The following is an 18,958-nucleotide window of genomic DNA, read 5'->3' on the forward strand; positions in this document are numbered from 1 at the left end:
ACAGCATGCTTTTATCAGGCATCCTTCATGATCACGAATCACAGATCTCTTTCCAATTGCACCCGAGTTTTTCAAGCTTGAACCATCAACATTTAGCGTAATCCAGTCGACAGGCAGCCTACTCCACTTGACATAGAGGATCTTAGATAAACCAATGGAAACCTAAGGTTTTTTTTTAATTCAAATAGCCAAGCATCACTCTTTCTTTAAACTCCAACCACTGATCTAAATACATCACCAAATATTGCAGAATTTCTAGTAAGCCAAATCTCCCACATGATAATCCAAGGAGTTATAGCTTCCCTATAGTTTGAGGCATATTTTTTCTACAAGAACATAAAGGAGAAAGCCGCTCTCTTAGGAGGAAGAAGACCATGATCCTCACAAAATAAACCCCAAATCGTGGTACTATACTTGGCAGACTTATTGTTACATTTGGATTTAAAAAAAAGTTTATTTACTTTATCAAGTCTATCACTTTGCAAAGTTTTGGAGTACCACGGGCATTAGGGAGAAAAGAAAGAATGGACCAAGGGACAAAGATCAATGACTCTTTCCAAATTGGGGAAACGATCTATTTATAGACATTAGGTGCTCTAGAAGGTCCTAAAACTAGTCACCATCACTCTTACATATACTATCACGTACAGAGCATATTGGAGAAATTTTATGGCATTCCATTCAAAATTCACGGCGCCACATTGATCTAGAGACATCTAGATTTCTAATTTTGCATGGTTGCTTGATTGGTCTTCTTGATTGTAATGCACGTTTGAATAATTGATTTGGTGGTTTATCTTGATGATTTGATATTTAACATGTACGATGAACGCACAAAATCAATCTTCCGATAAATGCATTACTTTTGTGTAATTAAGCCTAATTAACATGGTAGAACATGTAATATGATAAATTAAGACTTAACCCAATTTTTAACCTAATCTAATGAAATATGGATGAAAATCGAGATAAATGTCTAAGAAAAGTATGGATAAATTAGTGTTTGAGACATTCTTTTTCTTCTTTTTTTTTTTATCTTTTTTTTTTTTTTTTTTTGAAGGAACAAGAGAAAAAAAAAGTCTTTTCTTGTCATAATTTTTTAAAAAGACTTGGAAAGTGAGAGAGAATGAGAGAGAACGTGTAAAGGAGAGAAAAGTGTGGAGGAGAGAAGAGAGAAATAAAATATGGAACCCCACGAGAGTGGGGCACCCCTATTTTTTATAGGTTTTTTAGTTGTTATTTTTTTCTATTTTCTATTTTTTTTTTACAAAAGTGGTACGTTTCTTTTTTAGATGTTTTTCATTATTATTATTTTTTTCTTCTCTCTTTTATAAGAATGGGATGTTTGGATTCCCTTCTATTTTATGAAAGTTTTCCTTTTTTTCCTTTTCTTCTCTTAAATTCTCTCTTTCACGTTTCTTATAATGATGATATAGGTAGCGATCCTATGCTACGCACGACTCGATAGTCCTTCGTTGATCAGTTGAATTTAATTTTAATTTTTAATTCGATTGGGCGATTAAAATTAAATTTTAATATTAGTTCAATTTAGTTGGTCGATTTAAGTTCTTAAGATTTGAATATTGGCTGGTTAATTTAAATTGAAAATTTTAATGTTTGATTAAGATTAAAATTTTGATTGATGTTATTTTATTAGTTGATTAAATTTCAATTTTCAATTTGATTGGTTAACTAAATTTTAGTTTGATTGGTTGATTCCAAGATTTTAATTTGATTTCGATTAGTTAATCAAAGTTTTAATTTGGTTAGTTAATTGAGATTAAATTTTCAATTGGGTTATTTAAAATTTTCCAGTTTGGTTGTTTAAAATTTTTTGATTGTTTTAAAAATTTTCGATTTGAATTATCATTTCAGGTGAAAACTTTCAATTTTCCTAATCGTGAGGTTTCTAAATTTTTTTCTTTTAATGTGCGTAAATTTGTCAGAAATTTTTTTTGGGCCACGTTTTCCTAAGAATTAAGGTCTCTAGGTAAACGTCAAATATCAAAAGGTACTTTAGTCGTTTTTACAATTTTTTCGTAGACATCTCTATTTTCACCGATTTTAGTCGTTAGATTTAAAATCTTATTCGGAAAGATAATGAAAGTACTTTTGAGATTGGGATCCATGAGGGGTATTTTAGTTTTTAAAAAGAATTTAATTTTAGTATAAAATTTCTTCAGTCCCAATGTGATTGTTTTTAAGTCTTGAAGTCATATTTTTTTAGCGTCATAAGGTCTCTAGGTTATCGAAATATATAGCGAATCTAAGCGTACATACTTACTACGTCGAATATAAGGTGTAGCGATCTTAAACGTGCATAATTTCTATGTCGAGTCGTAATGAGTGAAAAAGATATAAAGATTAGAAACGGGAAAAATTGGGAAATGTACTCTCCAACATTCAAGTTACTTGCGCTCATTGTTAGGACTCCACTACAACGAGGTGACAAACTGTCAAATTAGGCATGTGTTAAAATGCGGTGTCTACAATCCTAAATCCAAAAATAGAAATCTAGCAACAAAAAAAAAAAGAGAGAGAGAACTTCTATTACCACCCCAACTTCTCAACTAATAAGTAAAAGTTGGGGTACCAATAACAATTCTCAAAACCTCATTTATCTCCCCCAAAACCTTAGGATTCTACCTTCTTCAACTATCTAAAAAGAAAGACAAGATTGGAATTTTTTCTTGAAAATTGAATACAATGGATGACCTTTGCCAATTGAACAAGATTAGTGTCTTTTTTTACATTATATCATTGATTCCATGTCCACGTAAAAGAGGAAGATTGCGTCAGCTTGACAATCGATAGAAAAATTTGCATACCTAATATGAACGATGAACGAAAAGATATTGAGACTAAGGAATGTGTTACATAAAGCTACCACATATCATTAAAAGAGGAAGACTCCTCCAAATTTAGAAATGGGCTAGCAACAGCTTGAAAGTTATTTTGAATTGTTGACTCTTTAAAAAGCTTGACAATCAATAGAAAAATTTGCATACCTAATATGAACGATGAACGAAAAGATATTGTGACTAAGGAATGTGTTACGTAAAGCTACCACATATCATTAAGAGAGGAAGACTCCTCCAAATTTAGAAGTGGGCTAGCAACAGCTTGAAAGTTTTTTTGAGTTGTTGACTCTTTAAAAAGCTTGACAATCAATACAAAAATTTGCATACCTAATATGAACGATGAATGAAAAGATATTGTGACTAAGGAATGTGTTACGTAAAGCTACCACATATCATTAAGAGAGGAAGACTCCTCCAAATTTAGAAATGGGCTAGCAACAGCTTGAAAGGTTTTTTGAGTTGTTGACTCTTTAAAAAACTTGATAAAGTAAGCTCAACAATGACTCGTGACACAGATTTTAAGCCTCATTTACCTCATGAATGTTTAACCTAACTGTGAACAAATGGATTAATTTAGAAATAATTAGACATAAGACTATTAATGGATCCGATCAAATCCAAAATTGTATCAATTAACTTTGAATAATAATAATAAATAAATAAATAAATAAAAATTGGATTCTGATGAATCCAATTCAACAACTTATCAGATCAATTTTGGATCAATCACATTTTTGATCAACCATATGGGACCAGTATATCTGTATCAAACTTTTGACACAGATGTCTTTATAAAGGTATCACACATCAGCACAATAGTTTTCACGTTTTTAAAGTTTCGGGCGCATTCCTATTTTGGCATAAATGTAGTTGTGAAATAAATTCAAAACGCCACGTGGCTTGTAACGAAGAGGGTTTCTTCAAAATTTTGATTGGGCCGGTATAACTCCCATTTTGACACCAAGAAGCGTGTCAACTCTGAGTTCAGAGGATGTTGACGGTTCCATTGAGATGTCCTCTCTATGTTTTCAAATTGATGGCAAGCCCTTTGATGATGACAGTCTCAGTTGCTATTGCCACATCAACTTTTACTAACGCCACACCAATTATGTACAATTCCTTTGATAATATTTATATAGGAATTGGTGTGGCAATAATAACTCTCTGTATAAAAGACTGAGAATTACACCTAAAAATGCCTTTTATCTTTTTTTTTATTCTTAAAAAAAAAAGAGTTACTATTGACATCCACCAGTATTTATGCTAATGAAACACTAACGTTTAGTTATAACACACCAGTCTAAGTACATATAATAATTTATAATTTAAAAATGATTGATGTGTTATAAGTAAAAGTTAGTATGCCAATAAAATCTCTCTTTATTTATGCGAGAGATAGTAAAGTACTTAAATATCTCATTTCCATATGATTTTCATGTCTTGATTAGTGCAAAGTGAATTGCTTTTGCCAATTAAAGGTCATGTCGATTGACTTTGAATTTTATTTTCTAACTTTTCATGAAGACATTGACCAAGGATTTTATTTTCCTGGAAACACGGTGGATGGTCTTTTATGCCTTCGAATGTTGAATCATTGTATATGGGATATTACTCAACAATACATATCCCTTGTATTGCCATCGTTTCACCCAAACAAATAAATCAGATAAGTGATTTCTAAGAAATCAGAAGTAGAAAACTCATTCTAGAGAAACAATAAATTATGAACTTGATTTGATATAGTTAGAAGTTTCACAATGGGCTGATTTTGGTGATAATGACGTCCTCATTATAAAGATCGTCCTCGTCAAAAATTAGTTCATTTTGAAACTTTTAACTCAAATAAGATAAAATAATTCAATTATGGTCTAGGTTGCCATTATTAATTCGTGAGGGTGTTTTTATAATTATCCTTCAAAATACCTTATTAAAAAACTGGACAATCGACATAATTCATTTTTAATAATTTTTTTAAAAATATATTATTTTTTTGTTAATATTAAAATATGTAACCCTTTTTTAATAATTTTCTCTAATAAAATTCACAAATTAACTCATTACAGAGGAAAAAGTAAATAAACTGTAAAGTCCATTAAGACAGTTTAAACACTCTATTATAATCCCAGTTGAAAAGAGTAATTTAGTAGAATTCCCTATAAAATTAGTGATATTAGATTTACCCCCTACAAAATACATGATTATGTTTACCCTTTTTACCAAACATTGATTTGTTTGCTAATGATTTGATAGAAAGTGTTTTTTTTTCCTTTTTTTTAAATGCCCTTCAAAAACTTAAATAACTCCCTCAAAATAAATAGTCATGATAATCAAACTACCCCACTTGGCATACTCAATCGACTACCTGACATGACAAGTTCCTAAATCATAGATTTGCACTCCTCGAAATATGTAATTCCCTCGAGATACATATTTTTTGGAAAAGTGCAATCGTGTATCCCAAAGAGCATAAATCTACGATTGCCAAACTTGTCACGTCAGGATAGTCAATTGAGTTTGCCATGTGGGATAATCAAATTATCACGATTCAAATAAATATAAATAACCAAAAAATTAAACTAAATTTTAACTAATAAATCATAAAAAAATAAAAAAAACAATGTTGAAGTAGTTAACTTACTTTAGAATTAATTCTATAGAATTTAACCTAATATTACCAATTTTATACAAAAGTATTACTAAATTACCAAAAAAATTCAAATTGAAATCCCACAGAACTAGGAGGAAGACCAAAAAGAATGTGAATGAGATAGTGAAATAATATATGAACTCACTTTCAATAACCTAATTCCTGAATTTGGAACTAATGAAATAAAAAGAATAAAATTGATTTGGCCAACCCATCTTTGTGATGAGGTTTTATTTTTGTTGTTGAAGACAATGGATTTTGGAAAGAAAATATCCTGAAATTAAGAAAATCAAGGGTTGTTCGTTATGATGGTGAAGATGAGGGTATTTAGATCATTTTGTGTTAGTCTATTATTAAGACTGTAGTCAAGGGGTATATCATCAATTTTACTATACAGGCACAGGGGTGTCACAAATATTCACTAAACCTTGAGGGGTATATATATAAATTATCCATCAATATATTTAGCCGACCCCCTAGCACACTTTGCTCGTAGACTGCCCTCTCTCTCTCTGTCTCTCTGTCTCTCTGGTCTGCAACGATGGAGGCTCTCACGTTCGCACACTCACAGCTACCTCTGCAACGTCCCACACGTGCTAATTCAACGTTCCTCTTCACCAAAATCCGAAACGAAACAAACCCCAAGAAGAAAAACTTTTCTATCTCTGCTACATTTACGAAAGAAACAGCTGAGATTCCTCAGAAACCCTCAAAAATCTCCCACGAAAAGCCATTAAAGAGCTTATCATCTCCTCCATTGAAGAGGGTCTCTGCAGATTCGTTGCAGTATGAGAGCGGTTACCTTGGAGCTGTACCAGACAAGTCGTTAATGGCGGCCGAAGAGAGAGAAGGAGGTCTCAGTGCCGTGGCTTACTTGACTAATATACTTTCTTCGAAGGTTTACGATGTTTCCATCGAATCGCCATTGCAGTACGCTCCAAAGCTCTCGGAGAGGATTGGAGTCCAAGTTTGGCTTAAAAGAGAGGATCTGCAACCTGTAAGCTTTCCATCTCTTTATTTTTATAGATAAAGTTCTCTAATTTTTTTGCAATTTTTTGATTTTTTTTCGTCTTTTGTATTCGTCTGGACCCAATTTGATCGATTTTCTCTCTTCACGGAGAAATTGTGTAATTTTTCTGGTTCTCATGTTTTGTGTAAATGTCTCTCTATAGAGTAGAGATTGTTGTTGTGTTTCGTCTTAATTGTAGAATTCGGTAGTGTTAGGTTAGGTCATCCCAATTCAGATAATGTCAGCTCTTTAATGTAGAATTTAGATTGGTTCAGTTGCAAAAAGTAGTAATTTTTTTTGTTTTGGCTTCTCATTTGGGTTTTGTTTAATTTTCTTTATAGAGATAATTTCAGTTTTCTTCTTAATTGTAGAATTCGGAAGTGTTAGGTTAGGTATTCCCAATTCAGATATTTTAGCTCTTTAATCTTGAATTTAACTTGGGTCAGTTGCAAAATGTGGTTTTTCTTTTAGCTTCTCATTTGGATTTTGTTTAATTTTCTTGCAAGAGATAGTTTCAGTGTTTCTTATTAATTGTAGAATTTGGAAGTTTTAGAGGTCAGTAGTAATGGTTTCTGTTTATGGGGGTCTGTAGGTTTTCTCGTTTAAGTTGCGAGGAGCATATAACATGATGGCAAAGCTTTCAAGGGACGAATTGGACCGAGGGGTTATTTGCTCATCTGCTGGAAACCATGCCCAAGGTGTTGCATTGGCTGCTCGGACACTAAATTGTGATGCTGTGATTGCTATGCCTGTTACAACACCAGAAATCAAGGTTCTGTTTAGTTTGAAGTTGCATTTATCAGGAAATATTAAAAAAATTTCTCATTTTCAAAATTTTGTGTCTTAATTTATACTCGTGTACTTTGTTCAGTGGAAATCAGTCCAAAGGTTAGGTGCAACAGTTGTTCTTGTGGGAGACTCCTATGATGAAGCGCAAACATATGCTAAGCAGCGAGGTGAAGAGGAAGGTCGCACATTCATACCTCCATTTGATCATCCGGACATCATTACCGGTCAGGGAACAGTTGGGATGGAGATCGGGCGCCAAGCAGAAGGCCCATTGCATGCAATCTTTGTGCCTGTTGGTGGTGGTGGATTAATAGCTGGAATTGCCTCTTATATGAAGCAGGTTTCTCCAGAGGTTTGTGAGTTATGAGATCTGATCTTAATTTCTGTTTTAAGTTCAGATTTCATGAGTGGTGTATACGAGTAATTTTTCTATGGAAGTTGAAAATAAGTTTTTTTTTTTTGGATTGAGGAATGTCTAACTCATTGGAACATGAAAATATCTCATGTTCACACTTACACCTTTCCAAAAAAGTATATATATATCGCAATGTGCATAGCATTTTGTGCAAGTTTATGTATACAGGCATCCTCTTTGGGGTTTAAGGGGGTGAAAGAGGAAAAACAATAAATTTGGAAGGGTATTATTGGAAAAGGGGAAAAAGGAAAAGCAATATAGAAATTCGTAGGGGTGTTTTTGTAAAATGGTAGAAGAGAAAAAAAAAAAAGTTGGGGGTATTCTTGGGAATGGGAAGAAGAGAGCAAAAAGGAAGAGGGATAACTATCCTCGAGATACATTGTTTATGGTGTATAAATCTTGAGACGAAGGAGTGGGCTCCACCATTGTGTTTTATTATATAGATTTATTTATTTTTTCACATGTTTGTGTTCTAGAATATCTAGTGAAAGTGGACAAATTTTGAAATGTGTTCCAGTACACCAAATTTTCGTGGTGAGCTTGAACACCTAGACTCACCCATACTTGTTTTGAAATGGTTTTCTGGCACATCCAATGATTTATAGATGCTTTGAGTACTTAACAAATTATTCTATACATTATTGCTGTCACTCATGCTTCTTGTGATTTTGCATTTGAATTATTCGTAACTGATTCTCAGTTTTATTCGGATCCGATGCAACTCGAAATTTTACCTGTATGTTACTACACGTGTGTGAAATGAATCATTCATTAAGAGCAGACTTGATATGTCTTTTATGCAGGTAAAGATCATCGGGGTGGAGCCCTGTGATGCAAATGCAATGGCATTGTCATTACATCATGGACAGAGAATCATGTTGGATCAAGTGGGAGGTTTTGCAGATGGTGTAGCTGTGAAAGTGGTTGGAGAAGAAACTTTCCGCTTGTGCAGGGAATTGGTAGACGGAGTGGTTCTTGTCAGCCGTGATGCTATCTGTGCATCAATAAAGGTGAGTCTTCCCTTTTGTTTGTCTCATTTCTGTTAGTTGGGATCTTGTATGTAAGGAGAATTTGGGTTGCCGGTTGCTTTGTGTGGCAGCTTTTTTTTTTTGTTTCTTTCATTTCTTTTGGTGTTGTAACAGCTAGGTCTAGATTTTTTCAGTCTCCTATGTTTTTCCTTCCTCGATAGATTTCTTCTATATACTAACTAGTTTTTTTAATAACTTCATAACCACCTGACCCTTCAGAGCCCATGAACTAAATTAGAAGATAGCACATTGAAAATCATAACAACCTCAATGTATTTATTGCTGAACTGGAGTTAATAAACAAAAATTATAATGTAAGACCTTAGAATAAAAAATAATAAAAAAAGGGGGATGTTTTTTGCTTTGTGGACAACACAAAATGATTCGATGTTTTAAAAGTCCTGCATCGAGAAGCTTGATTTTTATGGTAAATCACAAGAAAGATAGGCTCTTATCTCTTTATTTAATTTTATATTTTTTTCTTTTATTTAATGTTTAATTTTTATGGGTTTTAAAGCTTTTCTGTTTTAATTGAGGCTAATGCCTTGTCTCATGGAGGCAAAAATCCTATTATAAGTCTCTCATCTTTTAGAACACTGATAACAAGTAAATGGAACATGAATTCGATTTTGAAATCCCTCTGATCATTTGGGAATATTTTGGGACTGGCTTAGACATTTGAAATCCCCTTATTGGATCCCCAAGTTTTGATGCAACAAGATCATGTTTTGACAACTAAAGTTAGAAATTGTGAAATGTGTTCTGTGTATCTGCATCAGTATTAACATTAGTTTGGTTGTTTATGTATGTGGCAATGTTAAAATGCGCTGAATCATCAACAGTCATCTTGAATTTAGCACACTTGATGGAAATAAATTTTTGTACGAGTGTGAATATAATTACTTTCAGCTGAAATGCCCCCTTGTGCTTCCTTTGCACACTTATTATGCCCACTTTTATCTTATCACCTATTTTGGCTAGTTATGGTCTCCCTTAGATGCATTCATTTCTGATTTTGTCTCTTCTAGATGTAGACATAAATCCTGGAAGATAAATACCAAATATAATAGTGTACCTGAATTCCACCACTTAGTATAGATGTATGCTCTCATCGCAGGACATGTTTGAGGAGAAAAGGAGCATTTTAGAACCAGCGGGGGCTCTTGCTTTAGCTGGAGCAGAAGCGTACTGCAAATACTATGGCCTCAAAGGAGAAAATATTGTAGCAATAACCAGTGGGGCGAACATGAACTTCGATAGACTAAGGTTGGTAACTGATCTTGCCAATGTTGGTAGACAACGGGAGGCTGTCCTTGCAACTTTTATGCCCGAAGAGCCAGGGAGCTTTAAACGATTTAGTGAACTGGTATGCCGGTAGAATACTTTTTATCAATTTTTCAATTCATATATGGCTCTTTCCATCCCTGTCTTTGGACTAAATATCTTTATGTTGTCAGATAGGTCCAATGAATATCACTGAGTTCAAGTACAGATATAAAGCTAGCAAAAAAGAAGCTCTTGTTCTTTATAGGTGAGTATTTGCACTTTGTGACCAAAAAGAAGAAAATGTACAATTTTCACTTCCGATTGAAGTGTCTTTTCCAGCATGGTTTAAATGGTCATACTATCTCAGATTGTCTTGGCTAGGGCTGTCAATGGATCAGATCAGGGTGGACTTGTTGCCAATCCAATAAGGCTCAGATCCAGGACTGATCCGATAAGTATCAGATCGAACCCTTATCAGATCGGGTCTCTATCAGATCTCATTATTAAGGCCAGATCCGATCTAGTAACAATTGGATCGGGTTCGGAACAGGTCAATCCGATTTTATATATATAATCTAAGAAAACTTTATATATCTCAACAAATATATAATATAATTTATATACTTTCTAAAATATTATTGGATCGGGACATGGTTGATCCAGATCCAGTCCAATAAGATATCGGATCGAAACCTTATTGGATTGGGTTCTTATCGGAATCCAAAGCATCAATCCAGACCCGAAGTTATTCGGAATGGATCAGATTTCAGGTCTGATCTGGCCTATTGACAGCCCAACTCTCGGCCAAGACGAGAACAGAACATTCAATGTTTTGGGGTTGTTCTGGAATGTCTGGGTCGGTTATTCTACTGATCGAGACAATGTTTCGGGATGAAATTATAAACCTTGTTTTCCAGTATATTTGGGTTGTCGTTTTCCTGCGTTCTTGATGTAAGCTCTCTATAATATTGTGTCCTTATCGCATGGTCCTCAACTAATTCATATCTTTGGTTTTTATAATGTTGAAAAGGAAAAAAAACTTCACCTAGTCGATTCATATCTCTTTTTGTTTTCTGGTCATTTGCAGTGTTGGCCTTCATTCAGTTTCTGGGCTCACAGCAATGGTGAACCGCATGGAATCTTCCCAACTTCGAACAATCAATTTCACAACAAGCGACTTGGTTAAAGATCATTTGCGCCATCTAGTAATCATCTTGACCAACTGAACCCCCAAAATGCCACTTGGCACCTCTTATGATTGTTAGGCACACAGCCCACCTTGTGGTGGACCTACACCAAAGAACAACTATGTCGTCTACTTCTAACAATTGCAATCAAATTCAATCGATTTTTTTTTTTTTTGGCTTACAAAAAACCCAAATTACTTTCAGATGGGTGGACGAACTAATGTTCAAGACGAGCTTCTTTGTCGATTTGTCTTCCCAGAGAGACCCGGAGCTCTAATGAAATTCTTGGATGCCTTCAGTCCACGTTGGAATATTAGCTTATTCCATTACCGAGCACAGGTTAGCTTCTAAATGCTTCTTGTTTGTCAGTTTTCAATCACCTTTAAATATGTATCATTAACATGAGATTGCCTTTTTCTTCCATTTTGCACGCTTAACTCAATAGAACATGACAAGTTGAACCATGCCTAATATTTGGCATGTTTTTTTCCCTAAAAAATCTTAACAGGGTGAAACAGGTGCAAATGTCTTGGTGGGTATCCAAGTTCCAAGTACTGAGATGGATGAGTTCCGAAGTCGTGCCAACAGTCTTGGATTTGATTACAGTGTGGAAACAAGTAATACTACATTTTGGCTTTTGATGCATTGAATGGTAGCCACATCAGGATTTAGGTAAATTCCCAAAAACTGATTAGCTTAACCATGTATTTCCCTAAATTAGCTTTCATAATAAGCTTAAGAGGGCCTTAAGATGGAAAGCATGGTGGCATCTTGTGGCCTTTATTGAGTAGAGAGGAGGAGGTCTGATGTTCTTATATGTATCTATAATGTATTTGCATATGGGGGTTTCTTTGGTTTTTCCCCCATTAATGTAATTTATGACTCTTGGAATGAGAACCATGCTCGTAGTTCTCTAAATGTTTGAGCTTTTATTTTTCTTTTTGATTAGTGCAAACGTATTTACTATTATAATGAGAGAAGGCGAAGTCAAAGTAGTTCGACATCAAAATTTCAATCGGACAAATACCGTCAATTTTACATTTGAACTTAATATAAGCAGAGTCATTTTTTTTTTTTTTTTTTTTTTTCAAAGAGAAGGGTAGTGAGATTGACATTGGATCACGGCGTAGTGAGATTGTTCATCCTATGGACAACGTGAAGAAAGTGCTGGTGGAAAGGAAAGTATTCGAGATTAAGAAAATCTGGGTTCAACGGAGGAGAGGGATCGAGATTAAAGAGAAGGGTAGAAGGTTTGAATCGAATGTTCACCTGCGGGAGGAGGAGGTTATTTGGGTTTCTAAACAGCTAGATGCAGCGAGAACCTCATCGAAGATTTTCAGGGCAAAGTTTTCGAAGGATGGCCGTATCTTTATGATCCAGGAAGAGCAGAATACATTTGGCAGATACCTGAAGTTGCAACAATTCTCGGAAAGATTACGAATGCGGGGGATTCTTTTCCCGGAAGGTTTAGGAGGTAACGGATGGGGGGAAGTTAGTTATGCTTTAAGAACATTCTGGGATCAAGATGAGAAGATGAAGGCTCCAGCGGAGAGGGGAGGGATGGTGTATTCATGGGCTGAGGTAGTAAATAACTCCTCTACTTCAAAGACAGCACAAGAGGTCCCACCAAAATCTGATGTAGAAGTGAGTCTCAGTCCGGTGATTAAGCAAACTCACTTTTCAGTAGGAAATCAAGCGTACAATAATGGTATAGTGTTTGGAAACTGGAGATGGTCCTTTATTTGCAGTTCAGACTCTCTGGAGGCAGACTGGGATGGCTTTTTGAAGGAAATGGAGCTAGCAATTCCTCATGCATCGAAGATTAAATTTTTAGCCTGGGAACCATGCACCCGGATTTTGATGCTGGGTAATAAAAAGGAATTCCTGGAAGTAAATGGAAGAAGATCGGTCTCGGTGGGGATCAGTAATTTTAGTTTGCGTCCATGGTTTGCAGACTGCAACACAATTAAACCAGAATGGAAGGAAGACGGTACATGGGTTTGCGTCAGTGGGCTACCATTCCATTTATGGAAGAACCATGTGTTCAAGAAGATTGGTGCTCAGTTGGGTGAACTTATAGAGGTGGATCTGAACACTCTTCACTGTGCGAAAATGGATAGAGCGAGGTTGAGGGTTGGGTGTTCGCCATGGAAGATGCCTAGAGGCTTGTATTTATGGGTGGACGGGTTTCGTTATATGATAGGGATCGAGGTGGCAGGAGACGAAGTAGAGAAGAAGGTTTCAATAGAGAAAGGAGCAGCAGCTGGGGTGGAAATTTCAGCAAAGAGAGGAACACAGATGGACAAGGACTTTTCTCAGGCGGTGGTTGTGGAGGATCAGCTGGAGAAGATGATACCTGGATTTAACGGAAAGGTTCGGGAGTTATCAAAACCGAAAGGTAGAGGCGTGTGTTTCAAGCCAAAGAGATGGCGTAAATTCAAATTTCGTCCATTCTCAGACTTACGTGATAACAGCCTCAATAGATCGAAGCCACGTAGACGGATCATTAAACATGATAGTACAGGGAGACTTCTAGCTAAGGTAGCTACGAACCTAGATTACACTAGGTGGCTGCGTAAACAAGGTATGGTGGAGCTGGGTAAGACAAACGAAGTTGGGCCCAACTCGTCAGAGACTGTTAGTGGTGGTGGTGGGCCGTTAATAGTGAACGATTCAAAAGCCCGTTATGTTACAAAAGAGGGGCAGGGTAGTGAGAGTCCAGTGGGTATAAAAATGGCAATTAACGGGCTGGGTACTAATATACAAGGGGCCCATGGTTATGGTAGCGGGCCTGCAGCAAGTGAAGCCCAGTTATCATCGTCTATAGGGGTGGACTGCGACAGCCCAGTGGTAGTTAATTTAGACTTGAGGCCGCCTCCAGGCTTAGGAAGGAAGCCCAAATTGAAGAAGAGGTATGCTAAGAGTTGTGCTGGCCCAATTGTGATAAGTAAAAGAGTTGGGCTGAAGTTTAACCAAGCCCGTGGGAGATTAATGAGGAGTTTGAATCTGAATAGATTATCCAGGTGGTATAAACTAACAGAAACTTTTAAGTTGACTTGCGTCCAGCTTATGAAGTCAATTTTCGACCATTTTCTGAACTGCGAAAGATTGGATCATAAGGGCGAAACGGAAGATAGGGTTAGGAGGAGAGATCAGAAGCTGCCGAGGGGTTTGGATGAAGAAGATTGCTTGATATATCAGAAACCAGAACAAGGGAGGGGACTTGATACTCGAAAATACAGCGAACCAAGAAATGAAGTGATCGTTGACTCTGCAGTTACCAGAGTTCTTTGGTCCGACAGAATAGAGGGGAAAAGAGATCAGTATCAGAGGGGTAGTTCAAAAATGGAAGAAGGAACCAAGGTGAAGATTACAGAAGGAGAGGCTGACGTGGAGTTGTATAGGAGGAAGGGAGGATTTTCAGATGGCTCTATCATAATAGTCTCAAAGAAGAGGGACAGAAGTCAAAATACAGTGTGGGAGAATTGTGGGTTGTCGCTAGATCCAGGGAGTTCGAGCATGCAGCATGTGTGGCAGGATAGTCGAGGGAATATTTCTAGGGAAGGTATTTTTAACTCTTCATTAAGCACATTTGGTTTCACTCTTCTCCCTTTTTCGAACACTTCTTCTTGGGTTTCTTGTATGGGCTCTGGTGGGTCTTCCTGTCGTGTTTTCGTATTTCCTTGGTATTCTGTTAACAGGTCTCAGATTCCTGTAGCCTTGATCGAATCTCATCAGATCAGCGAGATCTCTCATGTTGAGGAGAATTTAAGGGAGATTAGTAGAGATGTCCTATGTCGTTCTTCGTCAGAGATTCTCTTGACCCAGATGCCGGAGGAAGTGACGGGCTTGAATCAGACAGAAGCTTATTTCGATGGGCATTGGGATGACAGAGGTTTAGAAGATCCAAATTTGGTTCAAGAGGAGGATTTAGTAGTTCAAACTGAAATGGAAACAATTGAATGGTTAGTGAGCCAAGCCTTGAGTATGGCAGAGGAGTTTGGAATAATACCGGAGACAGATGATAAAAATTGTTCGCTTATCTTAAGAGTGGTCATAGGAGACTCGAAGGACAGAGCTCTCCTTGAGGAAGAGTTGAAGGAGTTAAGCAAGGATAATGGAATTGATGTTGATAATTTGGGGCTGGAGGCGTCAAATAGTCAAGAGATTCAAACATTTAGGGATGGGCAATCAAATGAGTTGGTTGTGGTGGCTCCTATGGAATCAGTGAAGAAGATGTATAGGCCAAAATTGGCCAAGATGGCGGAACAATAATAGAGTCGTTCGTTGGTTTAGGTTTGGGTTCTTGTTTTGGTTGCTATGTCGATTAAGATTTTGTCGTGGAATGTGAGAGGGTTGGGGGGAAAGAATGAAGAGGGCGGCTGTGAAAGCGTTTATCATAGCCAAAAGGCCAATCTTAGTTTCTCTTCAAGAGTCGAAGCTTTCGTTTTGTGAGGATAAGGTGATTAAGGACCTTTGGAGGGGAATATTGGTTGGGTTGCTCTTCCAGCTCTTGGGAGTGCAGGTGGTATTCTTTTGATGTGGAATAAGGATTTCATTCAAGTGATTGACAACTTAGTTGGGGCTTTTTCCATTTCTATCCTTTGTAAGTGCGTTAATGATGATTTTCAATGGGTTTTCTCAGGGATTTATGGCCCCACAATGAGTAGGGAGAGACAACAATTTTGGGAAGAGTTGGAGGATCTTGCGGGTTATTGGCATAAGCCTTGGGTTCTAGGGGGAGATTTCAACGTTATTAGATTCACCAATGAGAGGAATGGGGGGCAGAGGATCACTAAGGGGATGAGGGATTTCAACGCTTTTGTGAATAGATTTGCCTTAATGGATTTACCCCTTCTAGGTAGAAGGTTTACTTGGTCCAATAATCAAGCTGAGCCTAGGATGTCCAGACTAGATAGATTTTTGGTGAGTGGAGATTGGGAAGAGAAATTTCGTAATGTGGTGCACACGGCAGCCCCGAGTCTAATTTCGGATCACAATCCTATTGTTATTGAGGCGGGGCAAAGTCGATCTGGTCCGATTCCTTTCCGATTTGAAAATATGTGGCTTATTCACCCAAATTTTGCAGATCTAGTTAAAGATTGGTGGAGGGAATGTCCAACAGTGGGGTACCCAGGAATTGTTTTCAAGAACAAACTCAAGTATCTAAAAGAGAAATTGAAAAAGTGGAACAAGGAAGAAGTGGGGAGAGTTGAGTTGAGAAAGGGGGAGCTCCTCAAGGAAATTGAGGATCTAGATTATAAGGAGGAGCGGGGGGAGTTAGAAATAGTGGAAAGAGGGAAAAGAACTGAGCTTAAGTTAGAATTTCAAAGAGTTGCGTTGATGGAGGAGATAAGTTGGCGTCAGAAATCTAGAATTCAGTGGCTTAAAGAGGGTGATAATAATACCAAGTTTTTCCATAAGGTGGCTAACTATCATAGAAAAAATAACCAAATGGACAATTTGATGATCAATGGGACTATGGTAGAAGGGGAAGAGGGTATTAGGGAGGGAATAGTAAGTTACTACAAAGAGCTTTATAAAGAAAGAGAGGATAGGAGGCCTCGCCCGGACAATCTCGATTTCAATATGCTAACTAATGAAGAAAGGGCGGGGTTGGAAAGGCAGATCGGGGAAGATGAAGTGAGATCAGTTGTCGCATCCATGGGAGGGAACAAAGCGCCGGGACCAGATGGTTTCACAATGGAATTCTTCAAGCATTGCTGGGAAATTATCTCCGAAGATTTTATGAAGGTGGTTTGGGAGTTACAGGAAAATGATTGCCTACATTATGCTCTTAACAGTACCTTTGTGGCATTGATTCCGAAAAGAGTGGGGGCGGTTGACTTGAGTGATTTCAGACCCATTAGTTTAATAGGATCGGTGTACAAGATTATATCTAAGGTGTTGGCGAACAGATTGAAAGAAGTTATGAAAAAACTAATTTGTCCTGAACAAGGTGCCTTCATTAAGGGAAGACAAATTTTGGATGGTGTGTTAATGGCTAATGAATGTTTAGACTCTAGAATCAAAGCCAAGAAGGCAGGGTTAATAGGAAAAATCGATATGCAGAAGGCGTATGACCATGTAAGCTGGGATTTTTTGGAGTATATGATGGGGAGGATGGGGTTTGGTTCTAGGTGGATTGGGTGGATTATGAAGTGTATAACGTCAGTGTCTTTTTCTATCCTAGTCAATGGTAGTCCGGCAGGTTTTTTTCGGAGTTCTAGGGGGCTGAGGCAGGGTGATCCGTTATCTCCATTTCTATTTCTTATAGTGACGGAGGCTTTGGGTAAGTTGTTCAGTAGGGGGGTCGAGATAGGGAGGTTATCCGGGTTTAGGGTGTCTGTTGAGGGGCCATTAATTTCGCATTTGCAATTTGCTGACGACACCCTAGTATTTCTTGATCCGGTTACAGACCAAGTTAGAACTCTTCGGGTTTTATTATGTTGTTTCGAAGCAATTTCAGGTTTACACGTCAATTTACAGAAGAGTAAGCTGTTTGATGTTGGAGAGGTTCCGAACCTTTCAGTCTTAGCAGCTACTTTGGGTTGTAGGAGTGATATGCTTCCATCTTCCTATTTAGGATTACCTTTAGGGGCTCCGTATTGTAGTAAGAATATTTGGCAGGGTGTGATCGAGAAAATGGAAAAGAAGTTAAGTACTTGGAAGGCTAAATATCTCTCAAAAGGGGGTAAGGTGACGCTGATTAAAAGTACTTTGAGTAGTATTCCGATTTATTTCTTATCCTTGTTTACATTGCCTCAATCGGTGGAAGTGAAAATTGAAAGACTTATGAAGAATTTCCTGTGGAATGATAATAATGGTGGTAGAAAGTATCATTTGGTGAATTGGAAGATGGTTTGTACTCCAAAGAAGAATGGAGGCTTGGGGATTCGAGGTCTAAGACTAACTAATAAAGCTCTCCTAGGTAAGTGGCTATGGAGATTCGGGGAAGAAAGAGATAACCTGTGGAGGAGAGTGGTTAAGGCTAAGTATGGTGAGAAGAGGTTTGGTTGGTATAGTGGAGAGGCTATAGGGACTTATGGGTGTAGTGTGTGGAGAGGTATTCTGAAGGGTGTCGAGAAGTTTGAGAGGGAGATAAGATTCAAAATTGGGATGGGGGACAAGGTGAGGTTTTGGGAGGATATTTGGTGTGGAACTTCTTCTCTATCTACCCAATTTCCATCCTTGTACGCTTGCTCTTTGAAAAAAAATAACTCAGTAAGACAGTGTTTGATTCGGGATGGGACTACGGATTCTTGGAATCTGGGTTTTAGAAGAAATTTCAATGATTGGGAATTGACGGAGGTTACATCTCTCCTACATCTTCTTAACTCGACTCAAATCAGAGAGACCGAGCATGACAAATGGGAATGGTTCAAGGCGAAGGATAAGAAGTTCTCTGTTAAGTCTTTCTATTGTTATTTACAGCCATTAGGTGATGTATCTTTCTCGCCTTCTGTCCTTTGGTCTGTTCTTGTTCCTTCTAAGATATCCTTCTTTCTTTGGATTGCCTCTTTGGGAAGAATTCTCACCATGGATAACTTGATAAATAGGGGGTGGGTCACTCCGAATTTTTGCTTTCTTTGTTGTAGGGATGGGGAGTCTGTCAACCACATTCTTATTCATTGTCCTTTCTCCCGATATATCTGGATGTTCTTTTTATCTCGCTTCAAGGTAAATTGGGTTCTTCCCTTATCTTTTTTTGCGCTTCTAGAGAGTTGGAGTTACAATATATTCTTTTCTAGAAAGA

General features: G+C 37.1%; 1 protein-coding gene across 1 annotated transcript; it reads left to right on the forward strand.

The window, feature by feature from the left end:
* Nucleotides 1-5,992: 5,992 nt before the first annotated feature.
* Nucleotides 5,993-12,132, forward strand: LOC147384868 (threonine dehydratase 1 biosynthetic, chloroplastic-like). Its single transcript, XM_086425367.1, has 9 exons — nt 5,993-6,505; nt 7,110-7,289; nt 7,389-7,658; nt 8,525-8,731; nt 9,867-10,115; nt 10,207-10,280; nt 11,103-11,220; nt 11,407-11,541; nt 11,711-12,132. The coding sequence occupies exons 1-9, from the start codon at nt 6,050-6,052 to the stop codon at nt 11,849-11,851; spliced, it is 1,830 nt and encodes a 609-aa protein (XP_086281493.1). The 5' UTR covers nt 5,993-6,049; the 3' UTR covers nt 11,852-12,132.
* Nucleotides 12,133-18,958: the final 6,826 nt, after the last annotated feature.

Source organism: Akebia trifoliata, chromosome 15 (assembly GCF_017979445.1).
Source record: "Akebia trifoliata isolate Shusen 1 chromosome 15, ASM1797944v1, whole genome shotgun sequence".
NCBI lineage: Eukaryota > Viridiplantae > Streptophyta > Magnoliopsida > Ranunculales > Lardizabalaceae > Akebia > Akebia trifoliata.